At 58.9% G+C, this 21,768-nt stretch overlaps 8 protein-coding genes across 8 annotated transcripts; 3 read left to right on the top strand and 5 right to left on the bottom strand.

The window, feature by feature from the left end:
* Positions 1-94: 94 nt before the first annotated feature.
* SCHCODRAFT_02743933 (uncharacterized protein) lies at positions 95-2,305 on the top strand (the record flags this gene model as incomplete). Its single annotated transcript, XM_003037550.2, has 1 exon — positions 95-2,305. One exon carries the CDS (start codon positions 95-97, stop codon positions 2,303-2,305), a length of 2,211 nt encoding a protein of 736 aa, XP_003037596.1.
* Positions 2,306-2,834: 529 nt separating this feature from the next.
* SCHCODRAFT_02487936 (Aldo/keto reductase) lies at positions 2,835-4,005 on the bottom strand (the record flags this gene model as incomplete). Its single annotated transcript, XM_003038891.2, has 4 exons — positions 2,835-2,953; positions 3,011-3,336; positions 3,399-3,625; positions 3,691-4,005. 4 exons carry the CDS (start codon positions 4,003-4,005, stop codon positions 2,835-2,837), a joined length of 987 nt encoding a protein of 328 aa, XP_003038937.1.
* Positions 4,006-4,722: 717 nt separating this feature from the next.
* SCHCODRAFT_02609662 (uncharacterized protein) lies at positions 4,723-6,640 on the top strand. The gene is made up of 6 exons (XM_050344388.1): positions 4,723-4,836; positions 4,896-5,092; positions 5,148-5,709; positions 5,760-5,953; positions 6,007-6,319; positions 6,366-6,640. The coding sequence occupies exons 1-6, from the start codon at positions 4,759-4,761 to the stop codon at positions 6,441-6,443; spliced, it is 1,422 nt and encodes a 473-aa protein (XP_050202050.1). The 5' UTR covers positions 4,723-4,758; the 3' UTR covers positions 6,444-6,640.
* Positions 6,363-7,397, bottom strand: SCHCODRAFT_02144276 (uncharacterized protein). Its single transcript, XM_003038892.2, has 3 exons — positions 6,933-7,397; positions 6,728-6,877; positions 6,363-6,670 (listed from the first exon to the last, which is right to left on the bottom strand). Exons 1-2 carry the CDS (start codon positions 7,323-7,325, stop codon positions 6,728-6,730), a joined length of 543 nt encoding a protein of 180 aa, XP_003038938.1. The 5' UTR covers positions 7,326-7,397; the 3' UTR covers positions 6,363-6,670.
* Positions 7,398-8,094: 697 nt separating this feature from the next.
* Positions 8,095-12,854, bottom strand: SCHCODRAFT_02564435 (uncharacterized protein). The gene is made up of 9 exons (XM_050343792.1): positions 12,613-12,854; positions 10,093-12,564; positions 9,720-10,034; positions 9,537-9,662; positions 9,308-9,483; positions 9,073-9,254; positions 8,759-9,015; positions 8,428-8,690; positions 8,095-8,374 (listed from the first exon to the last, which is right to left on the bottom strand). The coding sequence occupies exons 1-9, from the start codon at positions 12,760-12,762 to the stop codon at positions 8,236-8,238; spliced, it is 4,080 nt and encodes a 1,359-aa protein (XP_050202049.1). The 5' UTR covers positions 12,763-12,854; the 3' UTR covers positions 8,095-8,235.
* A 1,481-nt stretch (positions 12,855-14,335) lies between these two features.
* On the top strand, positions 14,336-18,219 carry SCHCODRAFT_02564434 (kinesin-domain-containing protein). The gene is made up of 9 exons (XM_050343791.1): positions 14,336-14,353; positions 14,397-14,887; positions 14,934-15,233; positions 15,281-15,382; positions 15,432-15,953; positions 16,003-16,881; positions 16,939-17,127; positions 17,178-17,791; positions 17,841-18,219. Exons 2-9 carry the CDS (start codon positions 14,528-14,530, stop codon positions 17,962-17,964), a joined length of 3,090 nt encoding a protein of 1,029 aa, XP_050202048.1. The 5' UTR covers positions 14,336-14,353; positions 14,397-14,527; the 3' UTR covers positions 17,965-18,219.
* A 154-nt stretch (positions 18,220-18,373) lies between these two features.
* SCHCODRAFT_02683870 (uncharacterized protein) lies at positions 18,374-20,231 on the bottom strand (the record flags this gene model as incomplete). The annotated part of the gene is made up of 5 exons (XM_050346764.1): positions 18,374-19,105; positions 19,173-19,337; positions 19,393-19,653; positions 19,709-19,824; positions 19,898-20,231. 5 exons carry the CDS (start codon positions 20,229-20,231, stop codon positions 18,644-18,646), a joined length of 1,338 nt encoding a protein of 445 aa, XP_050202047.1. The 3' UTR covers positions 18,374-18,643.
* A 79-nt stretch (positions 20,232-20,310) lies between these two features.
* Positions 20,311-21,636, bottom strand: SCHCODRAFT_02609653 (homoserine kinase). The gene is made up of 3 exons (XM_003038894.2): positions 20,890-21,636; positions 20,720-20,839; positions 20,311-20,667 (listed from the first exon to the last, which is right to left on the bottom strand). The coding sequence occupies exons 1-3, from the start codon at positions 21,607-21,609 to the stop codon at positions 20,440-20,442; spliced, it is 1,068 nt and encodes a 355-aa protein (XP_003038940.1). The 5' UTR covers positions 21,610-21,636; the 3' UTR covers positions 20,311-20,439.
* Positions 21,637-21,768: the final 132 nt, after the last annotated feature.

Raw genomic sequence — 21,768 nt, 5'->3', positions numbered from 1 at the left:
CCATCCGGCCGTACCGCATCCCATACCCATCTGCCACCATCCCGACTCTGGTAACCTTCTCGCAACCATCTATACCCACTCGCTAGCCATCGCAATGCCGCCAGAGACGACGACGCGAAGCCACTCGCTCCGGCAGTCCTTCGGGCGCTTCTTCCCCAAGGACTCGGACAAGGAGAAGCTGTCAAAGATCAAGACGAAGGAAAAGGACCTTTCCAAGGACTGGAGCGACGTGCGGGACGTGTCGAAGGAGATACCCAAGGACTTGGGCGCGAAGGAGTTCGGCGGGCTCGACAGCCTGACCGCGAAGCAGGCGAAACAGGCGCGCCGCTCCACGCTGGGTGCGCGCCCGAGCGGCGGCCGGCCCTCGCTCGGCGACCTCGCCCAAGACAAGACCGTCACCCGCCGTCGCGTGTCCTCGGGCCAGACGCGCAACATGTCCCTCGACGAGGGCTCACCCATGAAGCCGCACGCTGCGGCGGCACCCCCGCCCACCACCGCGTCCTCCTCCACATCCACCGATCCCCCGCTCAAGCGCGCGACCTCCCTCCGCCCGCGGCCCGCAGCGTCCGCGCTCCCGAAATACCGCCCTCGCTCTGGTCTCTTTGATCCCTCGCGCGTGCCCAAGATCTCCCTCGAGCCAAAGGGCTCTCCGCGCAAGCCCAAGGTCTCGCGCGAGCCGCCCAGCACAGATGACGAAAAGATCCAGGAGACCTCCACGAGCAGCAGCTGCGCCGATGGGAAACCCCTCGAGGTGAACCTCACTGGCGCCATCCACGTGTCGGGCTCGCCCAAGGGCAAGAGCAAGGCCCCCGTGCCTGCAGCGGCGGCGACGGCGGCCAAACCGACACCCACCCGCAAACTCCACAAGTCAGCGTCGCCCGCGCCCAAGCCATCGCCCGTGCGGCAGGGATCAGCGTCTCCGGCCCCGAAGCCGAGTGCACCCTCCCCTGCGCCGAAAGCACCGGCGACACGACCCGGCAGCGCCGCGTCAACGAACAGCGCGCGCGGCCCAGTGACGCCGGCCGCAGCTGCGAAGGCGGCGGCGACGACGCGCACCGAGTCTCCTTTGGCGCGCAAGGCTCGTGCTTCGCCAGCACCCGCACCCGCCCCTGCCCCTGCCCCTACCCCGCCACCGAAGGCGAAGCAGGACAACGGCAACATGTCCGACATCTCAGAAACCTCAGAGGACGAGAGTGAGGACGAGGACGACGTCGCAGCGTTGCTCGCGCCCGTTGCTTCACCCGGCGCGCCCACGCCCGCCATGCCTCGCGTCTACCGCACGCGCAAAACATCGAAGGTCTCGCCCTCGCCGCGGCCCTCTCCCCAGACGCCATCCCGCACTCGACGTGTCTCCACTGGCCTCAGCAAGCGCCGCTCCTTCCTCGCGCCTTCCACCCCGGCGCATCGCAAGCGCTCCGCGGGCTCCCTTCGCACTCCGAGCAAAAGCGGCGAGAAGAATGCGCCGCGCGGTTCCATCCTCACCTGGGAGGAGCTCGCGCAGGAATCGCGCACTCTGGACGAGGATGACATTGCGATGCTCGCAGACATTCAGGCGCCGTTCCGCGCGTCGATGGCCAGCCCGCCGGGCTCGCCCTCGCTGTCTCCGGTGACGCTGGACACGCCACTGCCACCTGAGAGCCCGGCGCTGAGCACGATGGGCTTGACTCCTGGGACGCCAGGTGGTGGGTATGGCTCGATATCCCAGGTGCTCCTACCGGACGTGACGCCCTCGCCTGCGCCGTTTGCAGCGTCTGCCGCGCGATACGACGAAGCGGCGCGCAGCCCGCCCGGCGACGGCGCCCTGACCACCCTCCTCCGCCTCCAGCTCGCGAGTTCGGAGAACACCGCGCGCGAGCGCCTCATGCGCCTGCAGGAGCTCGAGGAGGAGCTGCACAGCGTGAAGGCCGCGCGCCGCGCGGAGGCCACCGAGCTCGGGGCGCAGCTCGAGGCGCTCGAGGCGGAGCTGCGGCGCGCGATGGACAGCCGCGAGCGCGGGGAGGAGGAGCGGCATCAGTATGTCATGGCGCTCGAAGCCCAGGCCGCGCGCGCGAAGGAGGAGGCGGGTGCGCGGGCGGCGGAGGCGGCGAAGCGTGCCAAGGTCGAGCAGGGCACCGCGGTCGAGCGCGCGCGTGCGGCGTGGCAGGTCGGCTGCGTCGCGGAGGTGGCGTGCGCGCGGTGGGGCGCGGTGAAGGATATGGCGGAGGGAGACTTGGGCGATGTGAAGAGCGACCTGCAGGTGCTGGCGACGCTGCTGGGCCAGTTGGACGGCGAGCGGGCGCGGTTGCAGTCTGTCCTGCGACGATGAGTCGATCTTGCTGCATTCGGTGCATGTTAGTGTGCTTGGTGCCATATATCTCTTGCTATTGTGCGTCCTTTCTCTTCCCCTGCCCTCTTCGCAACCAACTGACTCCTCTCACAGTATACTCGGATCCGGATCTATCATCTTGGCCTCGTTCCATCTCATCCATCTTGCGTCTCCCTTTCCGCGTGCGGACATCCCATCCACCCTCATCTGTACTACCATGTTCCCCACACACGTACATACACTATATATGTAATCCCGCACTCGTTTGTTCCCTCTCAACTCTTCCTCTCGTCTTGTTTCCTGTCCTCTATCATCGTATTTCTGGACTCCTATCACGCATCGTATCTTGCGCTGTTCGTTCTCTCTCCCCCTATTCCATTTCTCATGCTATGTCTCACCGAATGCTACTCTATGCTTCCATCTCTCGACTTATGTTCCCTTTTCCTCGCTCAACGCACAAGCAATGCAACTCCACTCAAGCAAACACTCGAGAAAACGTTGAAATCAAGGACTGCCACGCTATACTGATCTACTCGAAGAGGTCGAAGGGCAGACCCCAGGACTTGCTCGGGTTGAGCGTGCGCTGCGGCTTCTTGCCCACAGCAGCAGCCTCCAGCTTATCGAATAGCGCATCCGGCAGGCGGGTCACTATATGCGTCTCGTCAGCATGCCATACCCTCTCCCCTCTCCTAACCCCCCACTCACCCTGCAAATTCTCCTCAATGCGGCTCGGCGTGACGCTCTTCGGCAACACGACCGTCCCGCGCTGGACGTGCCACGAGATGATGACCTGCGCGGGCGTGATGGCGAGCTCGTTCGCGATCTCCTGCACGACGGGCTCGTTGAGGGTCTTGCCGACCTGGCCGTCGCCGCCGAGGGGCGAGTAGGCCTCGAGGAGGACGTTGTGCGCCTTGGCCCAGGCGAGGAGGCCCGGCTGGGGGTTCCAGAAGTTGAGCTCGACCTGGTTGATGGCGGGCGGGATGGTGATGTTGGGGTGGGAGAGGAGCTTGGAGAGGCGCCAGATGTTGAAGCTGGTGGGGTGGGTTAGTTTGATCAGGTGCGAAGACTGAATAGGGATGTTAGGGGAACGCACTTGCTGACGCCGATGTTGCGGATCTTGCCCTTCTTGACGAGCTCCTCGAGCTTCTGCCAGGTGGGGAAGGGGTCGTCGGTGAGCTCCTTGTTGTACACGGACCCATCGCGGTTGAACGCGATCGGCCAGTGGATCAGGAACAGGTCGAGGTACGTCGTGTTGAGCGCCTCCAGGCTCGCGTCCAGCGACTTCTCCACATCGCGCGGGTCGTGGTGGTCGTTCCATAGCTACAGTGCAGTCCTTCAGTCAGCTTTCACGTCCTTCGACACATATGGCGCCATGCGAAGTGCACCTTGCTCGTAATCCACAAGTCCTCGCGCTTATAGCCGCTCTCGCTCCAGGCAGCGCCGACCTCCTCTTCGTTGCGGTAGATGCGCGCGTCGTCGATGTGACGGTAACCGGCATCGAGTGCGACCTTGACCGCTTGACCGACCTCGCCGCGGCCGGCCTTCCAGACACCGAGTGCGACAGAGGGAATGCGATCCCCGGAGGGAAGCGTGTAGTGGCTGGGGAGTGACGCCGACGCGCTCGAAGCCGCGCGATGGCAGCCCCAGATACGCGGGAGGGGAAGAGCGCTCCGTGCGCTCGACGCAAGCATGTACACCATCGCGACCGCAACGAAGATCGGGAGAACGACACGGTGCTTCCTGGAGCACCTGGATCGAGGCGCGCGAGCGTTCACTTCCTGAGTAGGCTGAGGGATGTCGACCTTCTCGTCGGCGAGGACGTGCTCGCCGGCGGTCGCGTACTGGGGCAAGGACATGGTGGGCGTGGGCTGGATGATATCAGGATCGTCCCCATGATATACCCTTGCGTCAACTCCTTATCGCTCGCGCCAACTTCCCGCCCGATTCCCCTACGAAATCGCGACACACGGTCACATGTCTATGCCCTGGCGTTCGTACGACGCGCTGAGTGACTTGGTGAAGATGCATCCGCGCGCTATCCAGGACTCAGCAGAGATGGAAAGAGGAGAAAATGGCATGAAAGGTCAGAAGATGCGACCTTGACGCGCTACGTTGACGCCACATAAATTCTCGGCAATATCCGAGCGAAGGCAATTTCGACTGCTTTCATCCCAATGCTGCTCCAAAACATTCACCCTCTGACAAGTGAAATTCCTTGCCTTTTCGCGAATGGGAGAGTTCAGGCGTGCTATCTATATAGACTTCTTTCGCTCACACTCGCGTGCATCTTTTGTTTCTAACTATATACAATTTGCCAGTGGCCTTACTAGCCGGGGAGAAGCCATGATCGCTCCGAGTGCGGTCAACCGTCACGAGATGAGCATCTTGGAGGGTATTCTATGAGCTTCTCATGGCGGCACTCATCAGCGCTTTCTTGCCTTCGCCCACCATCGATGCAGCCGAATGACGCTGCTCGTTGTGCCACCCGGCACGGCACCCACTATCTGGACGACGGAGATGTTGTCGTGCGCGTACGTCCTTTCTTCCCATACGTACGGCGCCTCCTGATCATCGCTAACCCTCGCTACAGGTGGAGCACACGCTATATCGACTTCATTCCTTCCACCTCCGGCGGTCAACCACTTACTTCAATGGGATGCTCGCGACCGACGACTCGGACGCTACCAAGGACGGCGGTAGCGATGAGCATCCACTTGTCCTTGAAGGAGTGGAGTCGCTCGATTTCGAACACTTGCTCTGGTTCTTCTACGAATCTGCTTACAAGTGGTGCGTCGACCACAATGTTGTGACCGAGTCCCTTCGACATGCTCATTTGCGGCAGGTCGGGCATTATTGATCACCACCTAACGCCCAAGTGGGAGTCAGTCTTGCTGTTGGCAGAGAAGTTCAACATGACCCAAGTCGCAAAAGTGGCATGCTACGCGCTAGGACGAGCCGGAGTACTCAGCGACGTGCGCAAAATTGCCCTCGGTGTGAAGCATGGTCTAGGAGAAGACTGGATACTTGAAGAGCTCAAGCGTATTCTGACACGCGACTCTCCTTTCTCAATCGAAGAAGGTCGGGAGCTTGGTTTAGATACGGTCGTCATTCTCGCCGCTTCCCGCGAGACGAGAGCTCTCCAGGCGGGAGGACTTTGCGCGACGGGTCATTGCCCAGAGTGTCAAGATATGATGGCCATCAGCTGTGCCAATGGCTGGCACACGTGCCAAAATGGCTGTATGATGATTGAATGCCCACGACAAGGAACCGTGACTCTGGACGTTGCTCCTCTAGTCCAAGATACAGTGCTCCCCTCTTTGCCGTGTTCGCTCCAGCACTCACCGACTGGCGCCGAGGAGGTGCTCACTTACCGCAAGAACTTGAGATACGATTTCTTTGTAAAGGTGCGTTATCGTGGTTGGCTTACTACGGCATGTAAACTCGATCATCGCAGCTGGAGTCCACAGTCCTTGGCGTCCACTCGTATCATCTGGAGAGGGCGTCCTCGGTCTTTGCAGACATGCTCGCTCTACCGACTGACGGCGTGTCGCGGGAAGGGAAAACTCGAGATCACCCGCTGGTCCTTGATACTAAGCTTCGTTACTTCGAAAGCCTCCTCTGGTTCCTGTACGATTCACCATACCAATGGTAGGCACGCCTTGATGGAAATGATTTTTGACTGCTAACCAATCTCTTGATAGGTCCTCCAAACCGAACACCTCCGTATCTCCCAGATGGGAAGACGTCCTCATTGTGGCCGATATGTTCAACATGGAGGAGGTTTGCCGCGTCGCTACATACGCCCTGGACCACAACGGCATGCTTCCCGACATCCGAAGAATATCTCGCTGTGTCCGTCACAACATCGATAAAGCATGGGCTCTCGACGCCATCAGACGCGTCTGTATACGCGAGCAGGCCTTGAACAAAGATGAGGCGCGCGAAGTGGGGCTAGACATGGCTATGCTTATTGCGTCGGCACGAGAGGCTGCGTATAAAGCCTCTGGTGGCAGGGTGAGTCAAGGCGAGTAACCACAACGCTAGGCTAAATCGATGCCAGATCTCTGCGTTTGTCCCTGTCATTGGCGATGTTATCAAGAATGCACTTCTCGAAGGTCGAGAACAGCAAGATATGTAGGCGACGTGTACAGTGCTGGTCTTGAACATCTGTACGGCACGCCGGATGGAATGTGACGCCGATTGAAAGACCCTCACAACGCTTGATACGAGTGCACAGAGCGATATAGTATTAGGTCCGGTTATACTGGACAAGAAGGGCTATGATAGTACGCTAATGACTGACGCGGCTCTTCAATGAATGTCCGTTGACCTCCGATGTTCGAGATGGCGTATCATGGGAACACCCTGGTATATAATCGTCAGGATCGACTCGGGAAAGGTGCAGGAAAGCATAGAACCCACTTAGCACTGGACGTCCTTGGAGTCGTCGAGAACGATGTACCACGGGCGAGTAGCAGGGGTACCCGACTCCTCCCTGTTGACGTAGACGATGGCGCTGACGCCGCTCGTGTGGTCGCGCTCAACGTCGAAGGCGCCCTTGTTGCCGTCAATCTGTATATCCCATTGTCAGCGCACATACACCTGCACAACCGTCAAAGTCACGTACCTCGTTCACGACCATGGTCAAGTTGTCGTTCGTGAGACCGGTGCGGTCGTCGGAAATGCTCCAGCCGCCGAAGACGGAGCCCTTGGGCAGCTCGTCCTGAGACGAGGTGATGAACTCGAGCGTGTACACGCCCGGCTCCGTGGCCGCGCTGAGCGGGACGAGGGCGGCCTTGAGGCCCTTCGTTGGGCAGACCATCGTCAGCTCGCCGTTCTCGACGGTGGCGGAGATGGTGGTCTCGGCCTCGGCGGAGCCGACGACGAAGTCCTTGCCCAGCTGCTTGAGGACGAGGTCACCCTCAGCAGAGCCGTACTGGGAGACGGCGGCAGAGCGGAGGCCGGCAGCGCTGACGAGCGCAGCACCCGAAAGGAGAGTGAGAGCGGTGGCGGCGAACATCGTGGAGGATGTGAGTGGTAGCTGTAAGTCTGAAGTCGGAGGAGAGGAGACCGAGAGCTGATGTTCTGTGGTCAACTCAGCCTGGGATTTATAGAGCTACACTTCCGGTGTTTGTTGATCCTCGGTGTCCACGACTGTCCAGCAGCGAGCTATATGGAGCGTACCACAAGAACACAGCATCTCGAGACTTCTTCGTGCATTCTCGTCTTCATACCTCCATTCGCATGAGCATGTTTTGAAACGCGAGGTAGTACTAACCTGCTTGGATAGCACCGTATGCCCGTGGCTGTTAGATGGTCAGATATTCGCTGGCTTATCCTTCTGAAGCCAAAGAGATCATTGAAGCTATCTTGTCGAGTTCACAGAAAAACGTGGGCAGTCGCGGGACTCACTATGAGTTTGAACAGCGAACCTGGACAAAGTCACGAAGCGGTTCAAAATATACAGGAACAACGCACATACATACCTTTCTCCGCTGCTGAGAAAGGCGCGTCCGCAGACATCAACATTCGAAGGCCGGAGTGAAGCGCGAAGAAGACGTCTGAGCGGGTCGAACTCACCGCGCGGCGAGGTGGAGCTGCAGTCGCACGGCCGTTATGCCGAGGCCATGAGCAACTTCCCTGTGAGCACGAGCGAGCACGGTGGTAGCGCGGGCGTCGTACAGGCACCAATGTCCATGTTGCCGTGGCACTAGATGGATGTCGTGCGTAGAAGCCCGAGAGGTGGCCATCAAGCGGTCGAAGACAGAGGCAGCAGCGCTTAACGCAGGTAGAGCCAAGAACAACGAATAACTCGATCTATGATACCTAGATACAATACAAGAGTCAATCACAACCTAGATCTGACAAGGAGATACAAAAACAAGACCGAGTGAGGCCAGATAGGTCGACACCCGGGAAAATAATGAGACTCAAGTCTCCATAGCGGTCGAATCGGCAGCCGGATACTGCTCCTGGGCCTGTATGCAGGCGTCGAGGAGGCAAGCATAGTTATCCTGCAGAGTGGCCTCCGCTAGTCGGCTGGTCACCGCCATGGACAGCAGTTCCGGGCTGCATCGCAAAATCAGTCGTTGTACGCTGGGTTGATGCCGAAGAAAACTCACTCAATCTGCCCATACGCCACGTCCACCTTCACCCTCACGCCCTTGATGCTATGGGGCCACGTCGCAAACACTTCGTCCGCGAAGATGAAGCTGACAAACGCCTTCGCCTTGACGGGCTTGAAGAGCACAATTGCCGTCGCCATGAGCGCCTCGCCTTGATCGTGTAGAACGCTCAGCTCGACCGGGTATTTGACGGTGATCAGTCCCAGCTGCGACCGCAATTCTTTGCAAGAGAAGAAGTAATCCCGAAGTTCTTGAACGATCTTGAAACGAAAACAAGAAAGCGCGCCGGTCAGTAAGGATCCAGGGATATGAGTTGTTATCAGTGCACCTTTGGAATGGTCCTCTTCGGCCCCTCTGCGATGCGTCGCTTCGCCGTCTGCAGAACGAGTGCCGTATACTTGGGGAAGTCGTCCCGCACGATAGGTCGCCCAGGCAGATAAGTGATGTTGATCCCCTGATTGACCGGCTGAAAGGCGCGGCAGGGCAAGGACACCAAGTACTTCTCCAAGAATTCGTACTCGAACAAGTCCGGCCTGATTGTTCGCATCCTGAACTGGTGCAAGTCCTCGAGGGCATCGAGTTCGGCTGTAAAGTACACAAATAAGCAACGGCGAGGATTGGCTACTGGGCTGGACAGCTCACCTTGCAACCTTCGCACTTCCGAGTGTGTACGCCGCTCCCGAACATCGAGCATGCGATTTGCGTTCGCAATAGCAGCCATATGCTCTTGCTTTTCCGCCTCATACTCGTCGATGCGCGCCTGCACATGTTGCTTGCCCGAGCGCACTTGCGCGAGTTCAGTCTCGAAGGAACGAATTTCAGTGCTATAGGGTCAGGTCAATACAGCGTAAAGGACGAAAATGATGGTTGAACACACCTTTGATCCGCAATCGTGCCCTTGAGTTCGTTCAACCAGTCCTGGTTGCAAGCCTCGACCTCAGCGATCTCAGTGCGCTCCTTCTCGAGCTGCGCAGTGACTTCCGCATGCTGGCGTTCCAGCTCCGGGAGCGCAGTCTCCAATTGCGCGTTGAGTTCCGCGATGGTCTTGGTGTCCTATTGTCGAATATGAGTAAACTGAGTGAGACGATGGGGCTGAAGGCGCTTACCGCTTCCATCGCCTCCAGCTCTGACTGCGCGATGCCCGTGAGCTCCTCTACCCAGGTACTCTTCCACGAGTACCAAGCCGACTTCGCCTGCATCCGCGCGTTCGCCTTGATGAGCGTTAGGTAGTGCTGTCATCGCCTCGTCAGCCTCAGCTATCCTCCCGACCTGAAGAATTTCACGCTTACCCTAAACCCTTCCTGATCCTCCGGCTCCGCCAGCATGTACTCTTGGAATAGCTCTGGCGTATCCAGTGCCGCCTCCCGCTCCATCTCCTCGAAGTTCTCCTTGTACTTTGTGTTCGAGCGTGCCAGGTCATCGGCGACGCGACCGTACAAGTCAAGCTGCGGCAGATCGACCGCGAGCGCGACGAGGTACTCTGACAAGGGGATGCTGTCCGCAGGACGCGCTTGTCGAGGCGCGATGGATCGCCGTGGCGCAATCATCTCGTCGATAAACTTGATGCCGGTGATCTCAAAGAACTCTTGAATGGAAACTTGGGGCTGTGAACGATAGTAGGTGAGTGTGCGGGTCGAGCAAGATATGGAAGATTTAACTCACAACTTCCTCTGGTTCCTCTGGATTCTCCTGGTCAACACCGTCTACCCACGCCTGCATCCGCTGCGTATCCACACCCGCCTCACCACCGCTGGGTTGTACTTGTCCGTCCCCTGCTTCCTCCTTGTCTCGCTCATCTTCATCCACCTCCATGTCTTCACCCACGTGCTCGTCCTCATGCCCAGGCTCCTGCACCACTGCTCTCCCCTTTCCCTTCCCTTTCCCATTCTCCAACACCGGCACCGGTGGCTGCAGCGACGTACGCCTGTGCGTCGACGGCATCCGCTCCGAGCCTGCCACGCCCATGCTCGCCCTACCCATTCCGATGCTCGCCTTCTTTCGCGGTGGGGAGCCAGTTCCAGCGGCGGACGGTATCTGACTTTCATTGCCAGTGGTGCTCGCCGGCTCTGCTTGCTTGCCTGAAGCTGAGGGCGGCGGTGGCACGCCACCAACACTCTTCCTCCCCGCGATCGACGGCCTGCGAATCATCGACGTCCGCCGGCGCACGACCGGGTTCGCCGTCACGCTTTCAAAGGGGGCGACGCGGCTTGGTGAGAGCGGGCGTGGTTGGGGCGATGTCGAAGGACCAGCAGGACCGGCGGTCGAATTCGCCAGAGCTTGAGGAGAAGTCTTCGACGAGCCGCCCTGAGGAGATACGTGTGCACCACTTTGTGCAGCATTCTGCGAAGCCCCCTTCTCCCCCAGCGGCCTCTTCCCCGCCTCGTTCTCATTCCTCGCCCGCTTCTCCGGCACCATCGCACTCTCCTGCTGCTGTTGCCCAAACTTCCTCGGTGACGGTTTCACCGTCGGCGGCGCGAACGCTGCAGAGAACCCCTTGCCAGGCGACGCGGGGCGAACCGGGGCAGAGGGCCTGCCGTGGATGGGGTGCGCAGGGCCGTGGCCGTGTGCATTGCTGCCAGTACCAGCGGAGCCATGCCCATGCGTACCCCCCATACTCGCTGGTGCCTCCTTACTCGCCTGCGCCTGTCCCTCCTTACTCGCTGCCGCCTTCGCACCCCCTTTCGCAGGGGAGCTCACCGCGCGCGGCGTGAACGTGAACGGCCGCGGGATCGTCGAGGGCCGCACGGCCGAGCTAGGCTGTCCCTGGCCCATTGGCTTGGGCTTGGGCGTAGAGAATACAGACGAGGGGATGCTGGAGGGTGCTGAGGTACCTGAGGTAGTGGTCGCAGAGGTCGAGGACGTGCTAGCAGAAAAGACACTGCTAGACCCAGGCGCGGAAAAGATGCTGGATCCAGGAGCAGAGAAGACAGGCTTGGGCGTACCCGTGATGGAGTTGAGGGGCGGGGGACGGAAGACGGGGGGTTTGTTAGAGGAGATGGCGAGGGGTTGAGTGGTAGAGGCGTTGAACGTCTGTGTGGTAGAGGCGGCGAGGGTTTGAGTCTGCTGTTGTTGCTGTTGTGGAGGAGCAGACGCTGGCTGCTGAGGCTGCGAATTTGGCGGTGACTGAGTCGCGGGCAGCTCCGGCTCAACACCGACGCGTCCATAGACCCCCGACTCGTCCATCGCGGACTCCCCACCCATGCTCATGCGCGCTAGATTCGTGTTGCCGCCCATGCTGACGCGCCCTAACGCACGGCTGATGTTCATTGTCTCCTCGCCGTCAGGGTTAAAGCTATCCTCCGTCGATGCGAACGAGTCCTCCGAGATCTCACCGGATGTTTGTGGCAGAAAAGCGGAAGCGCGCCGCAGACGTTGAATAGCATCCTCCAGATCATCGTCCTCGTCGTTCCCGGGTGAGACATTCTCGTTCGCTGCCTGTTCCAGCGCGTCCCACGCGTCATTCGACACAGGCGGGTTCAAAGCCTGACCGAGGGGCACTTCACACTCGAGGGGTTCAGTGTCGGACTGCATTGTGGACTCGTCCATATATGAGCCCGTCTGATCGGGGTCGACGGACATGTTTGACGCGTCGGACGCGTCGGCGGGGTCCTGAAAGGCGACGGAGGACTTGCGCCGGGCGAGGTTGTTGGGCATGCTCTGCGTGACATCCATGTCGCCGTCGTCGCCGTCTTCGACGTAGCTATCTTCAGAATCGTCGAGGGCGCTGCCACCGTTGCCCTGGGGCTGCTGCGCAAAGTCGAACACGCCCGTCACGTCCATGTCGGAGGGGGCCATGGACGGGCGACCGACCGAGCTGCGCCGCCGATTGCTCGTACTGCCCGGGTACGCGTTCTCGTCGTTCGTGGGGCGTGGAGGAGGTGGAGGGGGGGCCCTCTCCGGCGAGCCGTCCATCGAGCCCGTTTCGGAGGATGCTGCGTCTGAGGGGCGGGGTTGCTTCTTGAAGTAGCGTATGTGCGCCGTGCTGGAGAAGCTGACACGGCGGCCCAAGGACTTGCGCCTGTTGAAGTCGTTCGTAAAGTCGCGGGTCTCGCTGGTATCGGGGGAGGGGGTGAAGCTGGGGTCATCGCCGTGAAGGATCGCCACAGGGACCTTGAGAATGCTCTTGCGAGGGACCTTGCGAATGATCAGAAAGCGGTCAACGATGCTGGACGCGTCACTCACCAGGTCTCTGCGCGCCTTCGCGAGGGGGCTCAAAGCAGAGCCTGGCGCGATACTGTATGCGCGTCGTCGCCCTTTGTTCCCAAGGGAGGACCTGCTGCTCGTCCCCGCAATGGATTTCCGTCGCTTGGAGGACTCTTCGCGCACGCCCATAGCTGGAGACTGCGTAAGTCAAGATATAGATGTAAAAGAGGTCCCAGATGCGCGCGTGCTCAATACAATGGAAGGTTGTCCTGACGGTTCGGGACAAGAGCGAGCAGGCGGTGGCGCGCTCATTCCCCGACTCTCGTTTCGGCAAAGTCCGAATGCACGTGACCGAGTGTTGAGCTTTGCGCCCAATCCTTGACACTGGCAGCGGTACGCCGCCATGGACTCCGAAAATATCAAAGTCTATAAGTGAGAAGCACCTAAAGATCACCGTCTTACTCTCAATGCAGACCATTGTGCGTAGGGACCGGATTATCGTCAGAGACGGCGTGCGAGTTTAATGCGCTGGCGTCGTCTTCGAGCGTCTCCCTCGCACCTTCGTCACCGTAGAGCATCTCATTAAATGTTGTTCAAGTCCCTTTATTACAGCGAGCTCTGCGACTTGGCACATCAAACAGTCAAACGTGCACATTCTACAGCTGCCGCCGCTGAGTCCGCGAGAGGCTCCCAGACCAGACATATAGGCCCGAGCGGCACAACATCGGGAGCTACGAGCACTGCAATACATTGAGATATACCTCTTGAGAGACGCGAACGTCGTGATTCTGCCCACCCATGGGCGAAGACGGCGTCAAGTGTGGCAACTTTCCATCACCGAGATGGCTGGCAATTTCCTTAGCCCGAATGCGGGGCGCGTCCACCTTATATGCCTTTCCGAGGGCCCCCACAACGATGCCTTCCTCCTCCCACATGCGGATGCCTAGGGTAATGCAATCACTTTGACGAAGTCGGACTTCGTGTTGGCTATCGATTGTACGCACTCTTCGGTTGAGCTACTACCAGATCTTCCCTTACCATGATTGCAGGTGTTATCCTGGCTACCAGATTCAAATCTATTTTGGACAAAGCCTGCGCATCGGCTGGAGCCCGAGCCACCTTTTTGAAGATACCTCTATTGAGCACGTCATAGGGCTTGGTGGTTGAAACCGGTCTGCTTCCTCTATCGGTGTTGCTGCAAAGAGGTCGCGCGTGAGTGTGTCTCTGACGCGCTGTATGAGGGCGAGACGGAAGAATTGGCTGGGCTTTATCTCGTGCAGAAGTCGCAGGGCTGACTTATTACTCATAATACTCAAATCCCTCCTAGTCCCCCCTCCCCCCTCTTACACAACATCAGCAATATTATATACATGTCTGCCGCACAAATCTTCTCTGAGATCGTGACCGTATAGCTAAGTATGACAGGCAGGCCACCGTACACGCACCTCTTCTTTTGGGTCAAAGGCCTTTACCGATCTCGTCGTCCTCAGGTGCCTTCACCTGCATGCGTGGGATGTCTTGATACTACACAACGGCTCTGCTCCTCTGCTAGCGGGAGCGCCAACATTTCTCGTAGTGTACTGCCGGCATGGCTTGATGGCATTGGCAATGGTGAAGTTCAACATGTCAGCTGACCGTGGGCTTCCCCCTGTTCGGGCTTGTCGACTCCGCTGACTTAAAGAAGGCCTTTTGTTCCTCCTCCTCCTCCTCCTCCTCCTCCTCCTCCTCCTCCTCCTTTAGAAGGCGTAGACCACCAGTCAATAAGTACAGTATCATCTACGTCAGTAATTTCTCTCATTGCCCTTCTCGCTAACAGACATCAGTTCCAGTCCTCGACGCGCCGTCGGCGTCTGCCGAGATTGCATCAACGTGCCGTCACGTGTCTGCACGCGTGTGCGGGCCGAGGCGCGTCGCGTCTACTAACTTGACTTTCACTTCGAACATAGCACTCACGATGGCCACACGCCCGACGACACGAGCTCGAACGAAGACCGGGACGCCGGCAGAACCTGTAAATCCAAATCCGCCAGCGCGCGCGACGAGATCAAAGGCAGCAACACCGGCGTCTGGCACGTCGGGCACCACCACGACTACGAGAACGACCGCGACGAGAACAACTGCTGCGAAACCTGCACCCGCACAGACACGGACTCTCCCTGCCAGAAAGCCTCTGCTGAACCGTAATCGCGACGATGGCAAGTCTGCATCTCCATCACCTCCGCCAAGCAAGACCGCAGCGACCAAGGCCACCACCGCTGCGAAGGGCAAGAAGACGACCAAGGCATCCCCGGAGCCGCAGAAAGAGTCGATCATGGTGCGCAATGAACCGTTCTCTTGAGCTGTACTGACCCCGAAGACAGGCATATCTGCGGATCCGGCCCCATCTGAACGATGAGCAGCCAACGTCGAAACCCTACCTTACCCCGTTGTCGGACACATCCGTCCAGATGTGCGATCCGAATCAAGAACTTACTGGACCATCCCACTTCCGACCATCCAGCCTGCCGCAATCGTGCAACTATACGTTTTCGCACGTCTTCAAGCCCGAGACGACACAGGCAGAGTTCTTCCAAAGCACCACCCTCCCGCTCGTCAAAGGCGTGCTGGAAGGCCAGAATGGCTTGTGCTTCGCATACGGACACACCAACTCGGGGAAGACAGTGCGTATTGTCTTTGATGCTATGGTTCCGTACTGAAAGACGTTCAGTACACCGTGCAAGGTGGTACCCAACCCGGTACTGCGGGAATCCTCCCTCGTGCCGTCGACGTCATCTTCAACAGTATTGAGGGTCGTCAGGGGGAGGGGAAGGTCAGTCGTTGCTTCTTCTCCTGTCCGTGTATGTTCTGACGCGTCCTAGTACCGCCCTCTGCGCCTCAACAGCGTCGAACTTGCGGATCCCAAGGACAATCGGCCATTCCAATTCAAAGCCGAACCAGCGCTAGCCCAAGCTCTCGGTCAAGCTTCTCCCAGCAGCACGGACCCCGACTTCGATGTCGATTCCACTGTGCTCGAGGTCGACCGCAACTACGAGTACAACGTCTGGGTCTCTTACGTCGAGGTCTACAATGAGAAGGTGTACGACCTGCTCGAATCTGTCAACGAAGGCAGCGGCATACCGCGCCCGAATTCGGTTGTGACGCGGCGTGCGCTGCAGTTGAAGGCGTGCCCGCCATCGGACGGGGACGAGGCGACTTCACCGGGCAAGTACATTCATGATCTGCGGCAGTTCAGGGTGTCGAGCGCGGCGGAGGCCAAGTCGGTCATTCGGCTTGGGCAACTGCATCGTCGCGTCTTTGGTACACTAGCCAATCGTCAGAGCAGCCGTAGCCATGGCATGGTCATTATCAAGATTGTGCGCGGTCATCGTGGCGAGCGCAATGTGAGTTTGATCTTCCTCGTCCAACTTCCTGTCGCTGACCTCCCTGAAGGACCCTACCTCCCTCCAAGTCTCCCGCCTCACTTTCGTCGACCTCGCCGGCTCCGAGCGCACCAAGAACACCCAAACCCAAGGCGACCGCCTCAAAGAAGCCGGCAACATCAACAAAAGCCTCATGGTCCTCGGCCAATGCCTCGAGGTCATGCGCGCCAACCAGCGCCGCCTCGCCTCCTCCCTCGCCAACCCTGTTAATTCCGACTCGCGCCTGGACACGCGCGAGGTCAGGAAGCACCTTGCCTTGGTCCCCTTCCGCTACAGCAAGCTCACGGAGGCGCTCATGGACTATTTCGTCGGCGACGGGCGCACGGTGATGATCGTGAACATCAACCCGTACGACACGGGCTTCGACGAGAACGCGCATGTGATGCGGTTCGCGGCGCTGGCGAGGGAGGTGTATATCACGCCCGCGCCTGCGCCGGTGCAGAAGCTGCCGCCGACGCCGGAGGAGCCGGCGCGAGGGGCGAAGGGAGCGAGGGACGTGCACCCGGGGAAGGCTAGCGGGAAAACGATCAAGGAGCTTGGCCCGATGACGCTGAAGGGCGAGGATGTCGCGCCGCGGCCGTACACGCGGAAGGTGACGATCTCGATGGGTGGGGATGGAAAGAATGCGCGGCCAGTGGAGTCGACGTACGAGGTGCTCGAGGAGGACGCGCCGAACGATGGCGAGGTGGAGGACGAGGCGGAGGATGATTACATCTACCCGCTCGTGCAGAGCCTGTTTGACCAGATCGAGGATCTGCAGGCGCAGGTGTTCGCGCTTAACGTGAAGTGCTATGAGATCGAGGCGGATACGCGGGACGAGGTGATGCGGGAAATGGAGCAGAGGATGGCAGAGATGGAGAAGATGTACAAGCGGCAGCTGCTCATGGAGGTGCGTTTTTTCCTTGGGGTACATCGGGAGGCTGGAGGCTGACATTTTTTTTTGCAGCGAGAGCAGAATGAGCTCAAGACGGACGCGAAGATCGACATGATGCGCAACGCAGGCATCTTCGGCAGTCCCACCAAGAGCACCTTTGGCAGCCCCGTGAAGCGCGTATTCGGTAGCCCCGTGCGCAAGGCATTCCCGGCCCCTCGCACACCGAGCGAGGCCGAAGAGGAGGATGTCGAGATGAGCTTGGTGTGTGGACCTGTCTCATGTATATCGTCCTATGCTGATACGTTGCGCAGATGGAGGAAGAGGAGGAGGAAGGATCATCCGAGGACGAGAGCCTGCGCTCGCGCTCCGAATCCCCTCTCGCCCGCAAGAGCCGCGGCTCGCGCATCGTCCGCGAGTCCGGGACCACCTTCCTCCACACGCCCATCAAGGAGCCGCCCGCGCCACCCATGGTCGCCTCCGACACCGAAGACGCGGAGTTCTCCGACGGTGAGGCGCCGACGGAGGAAACCGCGAGCGTGCAGGGCGAGGACGACGAGGATGACGAAGAGGAGAGTGCGTATGGCGAGGAAGACGAGGAGGAGGAAGAAGACGATGATTACAATGAGGACGAGGAAACGGAGGAGGAAGAAGAGGAGTGGGAGCCGGCGAAGACGCCGAAGGCGAAGGCGAAGGGGTTGCCTGCGAAGGGCACGACGTCGACGGGCAAGGGCAAGGCGGCGGCGAAGCCAAAAGGCAGGGTGACAAAGCTCGCTGAGGACCTCGATACTTTGAGCATCGCCGGCGATGCGGATGAGGATATGGACGATATCCTGCCGCTTCCTCCCAAAAAGGGTCGTGGGTCTGGCGCGACGCAGGATAGTGTTGACGAGCTGGACACGTTCTCGTCGGCAGGGAAGAAGAAGCGGTGAGTAACGGTGGTCGTGAATTGGCGAGGTGCTGACTGGCGGTCGCAGGCAATTGGGCAAGAACCGCGTGCTGACTGAGGACGAGATCGAGCAGGCCTCGTGGGCGGCAGAGCACCAACCCCCCGCTAGGGGCAACATTCGACGTCTGACGATGCCGAGAGAGGGCTCGTAGCTTCACTGGCATCACAAGTGACTAACACGGCGACTGACATGTGGATCTTCTTTTAAGATGGGCTCCTATAGCTTCTGTTTGACCGGAATGCAGACTTTCCTTTGACTGTAGGGATGGATGTGCAGTGCATGTTGACCACTGTCTCCGCGCATGTCTCACTGCTTCATGATCTCGCCTAGGTGCGCTGTTCAAACTCCCGCAACTCATGTCAGATTCAATGTCCATTCTAACTCGACAATGTTACTTCAATGGCTCTCTTGTGATGAGGAGTTCATGTCACTCTTGACCACCCGACAGCCCCTGCGCCAACTGAACGGCTACGGCCTCGCGTTTCACGCATTCTTGAGGCGGATGAAGTCTGAATGCGGGTTGCAAGAAGAAGTTACAAAGTGCCGTGTACTTGTGGCGCGCTTCAAATAGCTCGCTGCTGGACAGTCGCGGCCACTGTGACACAACAAGCAACAGGCGCAGCTCTAACAAATTCAGGCCGAGCCGCCCACAGCACCCCAGCTTTCATTCCCCTCTCCTCCGACTTTAGACTAACATGTATCTGCACTTACATCCTCGACGATGTTCGCCGCCACCGCTCTCAATCTCCTGTCCGGCGCCGCCCTGGTCGGCGCTGCTGGACTCCGCTCCACCGCAGTACGGCTCGTCTGAGGGCGACCTCGTCTCGTGCTTAAACAGCTGGGCAAGGACTTCGTCGGCTCCGCCGAGTCCGCGTCATCGCAACCTGCAACAACCGAGCCTCCAACACATCTGCATGGGACCCATCTTCCGCGAGAGTATTGGCTTCTTCCAAGGCCGTCTCAACCCTCTCAAAAAGATCCACTGCCCCCGACAGGTTGGCGACCTTGCAAGCGGCAGCGCGGAGTTCGAAGTATTTCGGGAAGGGGAGAGGGTACTGTGGCGATTTGGATGAGGAGGGTTGCGCTGACGGCTCGGATGATAAGATCTGCGCTGACGACTCGGATGTGAAGCTCTGCACTGACGCCTCCAATGGTGAGGGCTGCGCTTGGGCTTCCTCATACGAATACGTCCTCCGCGAGAGAAACTCGACGATGCCGTCTGCGGAATACAACCGGCTCCCGATAAAGAGCTTGTGGGGCAAAACTCCGTCGATCTGGTACTTGTTGTGGCCCTTTGGGACTGATGAGCCTGGGGAGCTGAACGGACGTGGTAAACCCCTCGGGGGCACTGCAACGCACCACAGGCTCTATCCACACGCGCATTGATTCAAGCCAAATCTGCGGAGAAGTCGTGACCGAGAACAAGTTTTCGAGACGATGTAAACGAGGCCCTTCGAGCTCTTCGCGGATCTCGGGATAGCCAAAGGCGGCCAAAAGGTCCCAAGGGGATGAAGGCAAGGCCTGCTTCAGCTGGTTGTCAGTCATTTGATCCTGTAAAGCGTGCGTGTATTGCTCTGACCTTCTGGTTCTCCTCGTCATCTGTCCTTGGCGAGCCATAATCACGTTTGAAAACGTCGCCCAATATATGGGCGACATGGACACAATCGTTTGCAATGATGGGTTCTTGTTCCACCGCCTCGCGGGTCATGTCCCGCGGGAACGCAGTTGCTGCATCTATGATGGCCTTCTGAGCTGAAGGATTGGTAGGCATGGCATACAACGGCGAGCAATAGGAGAATCTCTTGGTGAGGACACATTGATAATTGTCGCGTTCGAGGGCCTGTAATGAATTGTTCAGTACGCAAAGATGATGTTTCCTGCAAAGGGCGACGTACGCGCTGTTTAGCCTCTGTTTGATTCCTTGAAGAAGACATCTCTGCACTCTCGCTTTCGCAATTCAAGTCGAAAGAGTCATGCGAGCTCGAAGATTGAGAATCGCTGGGATAAGGCACTCCATTGCGTCTATGCTGCCGGACTGCGTGGATGAGTATGCGCCTTGGCAGGTTCAACGATACGGTGCTCACAAAGCCTAAGGTATGAATTACACAGATATCTTCCCAAGTGCACGATTGCCGTCGTATCGTTCTCGCACGCAGTAATCCAGCGAGACAGTGCCGAGTGGCATTCTGGCCGAAGAGCGAAGACGTAGGACCATCCTATGACGCGAAGGTAGACTCTTTCAGTAGCTAGTCGCCTGATCGTCAATGGAGGAAGCGCATCCGGCGCCTCGAGCTTTGCATTGCAAATTCGTTCGGCTTCAAAGACTGTGGTGTAAACGCTCAGAAAAGGGGGTTGGAGTTGCAGCTGTTCAATGATTGTGCTATCTGGTGGGGGTGGCGATCTCGGAGACCAGTCCATACTGCTAGACACGGTCGGAGCGATGAGAGGCAGTTTGTGATGATGGTGGTTGGGGACAACCTCTGACTGGAACTCGAACTCGGATTTGATCAGGATCGGCAATTTGCGGTCGGTACCGACCCGCGTGTCGAACACGGCGTTGCATGGACGCTACCTAAAGCTGACATTGTCTCCTTTTCTTGCTATCATGTATGCGCTGTGACATACTTCACGAACTTCCCTCCTCTACACTACATCCGCCCACGACCTCCAACAGCTTCCAGTCGATCTCGACGCCCTTCTCGCGGAAAATCTTCCGCGCGCCCTCGGCGATGGCTTCGAAGCCGCCTGTGGCGAGAGCGAGGATCGTGGGACCAGCGCCAGAGAGGCAGATGCCCAGCAGCCCGGCGTGTGTTGATGGTGTTATTGATGAGGTAACTTCTGGTAGGCCAGGGATCTGAGGGCGGCGTCAGTGGGATAGTGCATATCCACTCTACAAGTCGGCCTACCAATGCTTTACGGTAAGGTTGGTGCACCCTATCTTTCATAGCCTCGTAAATGAGGTCAGGGTCGGGCGGCTCCTGACCAAGAGCGGTCGTAAGCACCGCTAGCCGTTGCATGTTGAAGACCTGGTATTTGGGTCGACAAGGAGCAGCAGCATTCGATGGGACAAGCATACCAGATCTTTCCGCGAATATTCCGACGGCAGCGCTTCTCGCGCCTTCGCTGTACTCAATTCGAAGCGCGGAATGATGGCCACGGCCTTGATGCTCTTTGACCATCCGAAGCGGATGTAGTGGCCAATCCCATTCGGCGGCACAGGCGGATCCCTGCCCCAGTCCTCGCCCGCGTCCGGAGGATACTCCGGAAGCACCTCACTGAGAGGGACGCTCGCAGCCTGCGTATCCCTCTCGTCCAGCTCCTTCAGATACGACCCAACGAAACCGCCGACGAGCGCAGCAGTGACATTGTCGGGATGCCGCTCAACCATCAGCGCGAAGTCGAGTAAGCGCACCGTAGGCAGCTTGAGCTGGCCTAGCTCGTTCCCGAGCAGGACGCCAGCGATGACCGCTGCGCCCGAAGAGCCGAGACCACGGCCGAAGGGGATCTCGTTGTTGCAGTGAATTTTCAGCGAGGAGGGGAAGGAGGAGATGCCATGGCAGCGCAAGACATAGAGCGCGACACGCGTCGTGAGGTTCTTGTACGCATCCAAGGGCACCTCGTCTGCGCCTTCGCCAGAATAGGTGATGGCGGGGGGAACAAAATGCGTGTCAGGTGATTGCGCCGGGACGGTGACCGTCAGGGTGAGATAGAGCGACAGCGAGAGGCCCACGACGTCGAAACCAGGGCCGATGTTCGCCGATGTGGCTGGCACGCGTATTGTGAAGGTGCGCGACATGGTGGTCGCTGTCAAGACGGACGTACAGCCGCTAATGACTCGCAACAAGGAACTTGATTTTTGGGGATAACCCCGGGAGTCGGCCGCGTGTCCAAGCGCGGCATATGCCACGTGGGCTGTCAGGCGCTGGAACAAGTTCCCGAATTGGGCGAGTCTAAA

Source organism: Schizophyllum commune, assembly GCF_000143185.2.
Source record: "Schizophyllum commune H4-8 unplaced genomic scaffold SCHCOscaffold_2, whole genome shotgun sequence".
Taxonomy (NCBI): domain Eukaryota; kingdom Fungi; phylum Basidiomycota; class Agaricomycetes; order Agaricales; family Schizophyllaceae; genus Schizophyllum; species Schizophyllum commune.
Note: the sequence above shows the minus strand (reverse complement) of the source record. Positions and strands in the feature narration are given on the sequence as shown.

Coding starts and splice junctions, on each gene's coding strand:
- SCHCODRAFT_02609662 (XM_050344388.1), top strand. CDS start 4,759: ATGCAGCCGAATGACGCTGCTCGTTGTGCCACCCGGCACGGCACCCAC. Junction 5,093..5,147: donor TACGAATCTGCTTACAAGTG/GTGCGTCGACCA, acceptor CATTTGCGGCAG/GTCGGGCATTATTGATCACC. Junction 6,320..6,365: donor ATAAAGCCTCTGGTGGCAGG/GTGAGTCAAGGC, acceptor AATCGATGCCAG/ATCTCTGCGTTTGTCCCTGT.
- SCHCODRAFT_02144276 (XM_003038892.2), bottom strand. CDS start 7,325: ATGTTCGCCGCCACCGCTCTCACTCTCCTTTCGGGTGCTGCGCTCGTC. Junction 6,878..6,932: donor TGACCATGGTCGTGAACGAG/GTACGTGACTTT, acceptor TGGGATATACAG/ATTGACGGCAACAAGGGCGC.
- SCHCODRAFT_02564435 (XM_050343792.1), bottom strand. CDS start 12,762: ATGGGCGTGCGCGAAGAGTCCTCCAAGCGACGGAAATCCATTGCGGGG. Junction 9,255..9,307: donor GGCACGATTGCGGATCAAAG/GTGTGTTCAACC, acceptor CTGACCCTATAG/CACTGAAATTCGTTCCTTCG. Junction 9,016..9,072: donor GGAAGTGCGAAGGTTGCAAG/GTGAGCTGTCCA, acceptor TGTACTTTACAG/CCGAACTCGATGCCCTCGAG.
- SCHCODRAFT_02564434 (XM_050343791.1), top strand. CDS start 14,528: ATGGCCACACGCCCGACGACACGAGCTCGAACGAAGACCGGGACGCCG. Junction 15,383..15,431: donor GTCGTCAGGGGGAGGGGAAG/GTCAGTCGTTGC, acceptor GACGCGTCCTAG/TACCGCCCTCTGCGCCTCAA. Junction 15,954..16,002: donor GTCATCGTGGCGAGCGCAAT/GTGAGTTTGATC, acceptor ACCTCCCTGAAG/GACCCTACCTCCCTCCAAGT.
- SCHCODRAFT_02609653 (XM_003038894.2), bottom strand. CDS start 21,609: ATGTCGCGCACCTTCACAATACGCGTGCCAGCCACATCGGCGAACATC. Junction 20,840..20,889: donor AATATTCGCGGAAAGATCTG/GTATGCTTGTCC, acceptor CCCAAATACCAG/GTCTTCAACATGCAACGGCT. Junction 20,668..20,719: donor AACCTTACCGTAAAGCATTG/GTAGGCCGACTT, acceptor CGCCGCCCTCAG/ATCCCTGGCCTACCAGAAGT.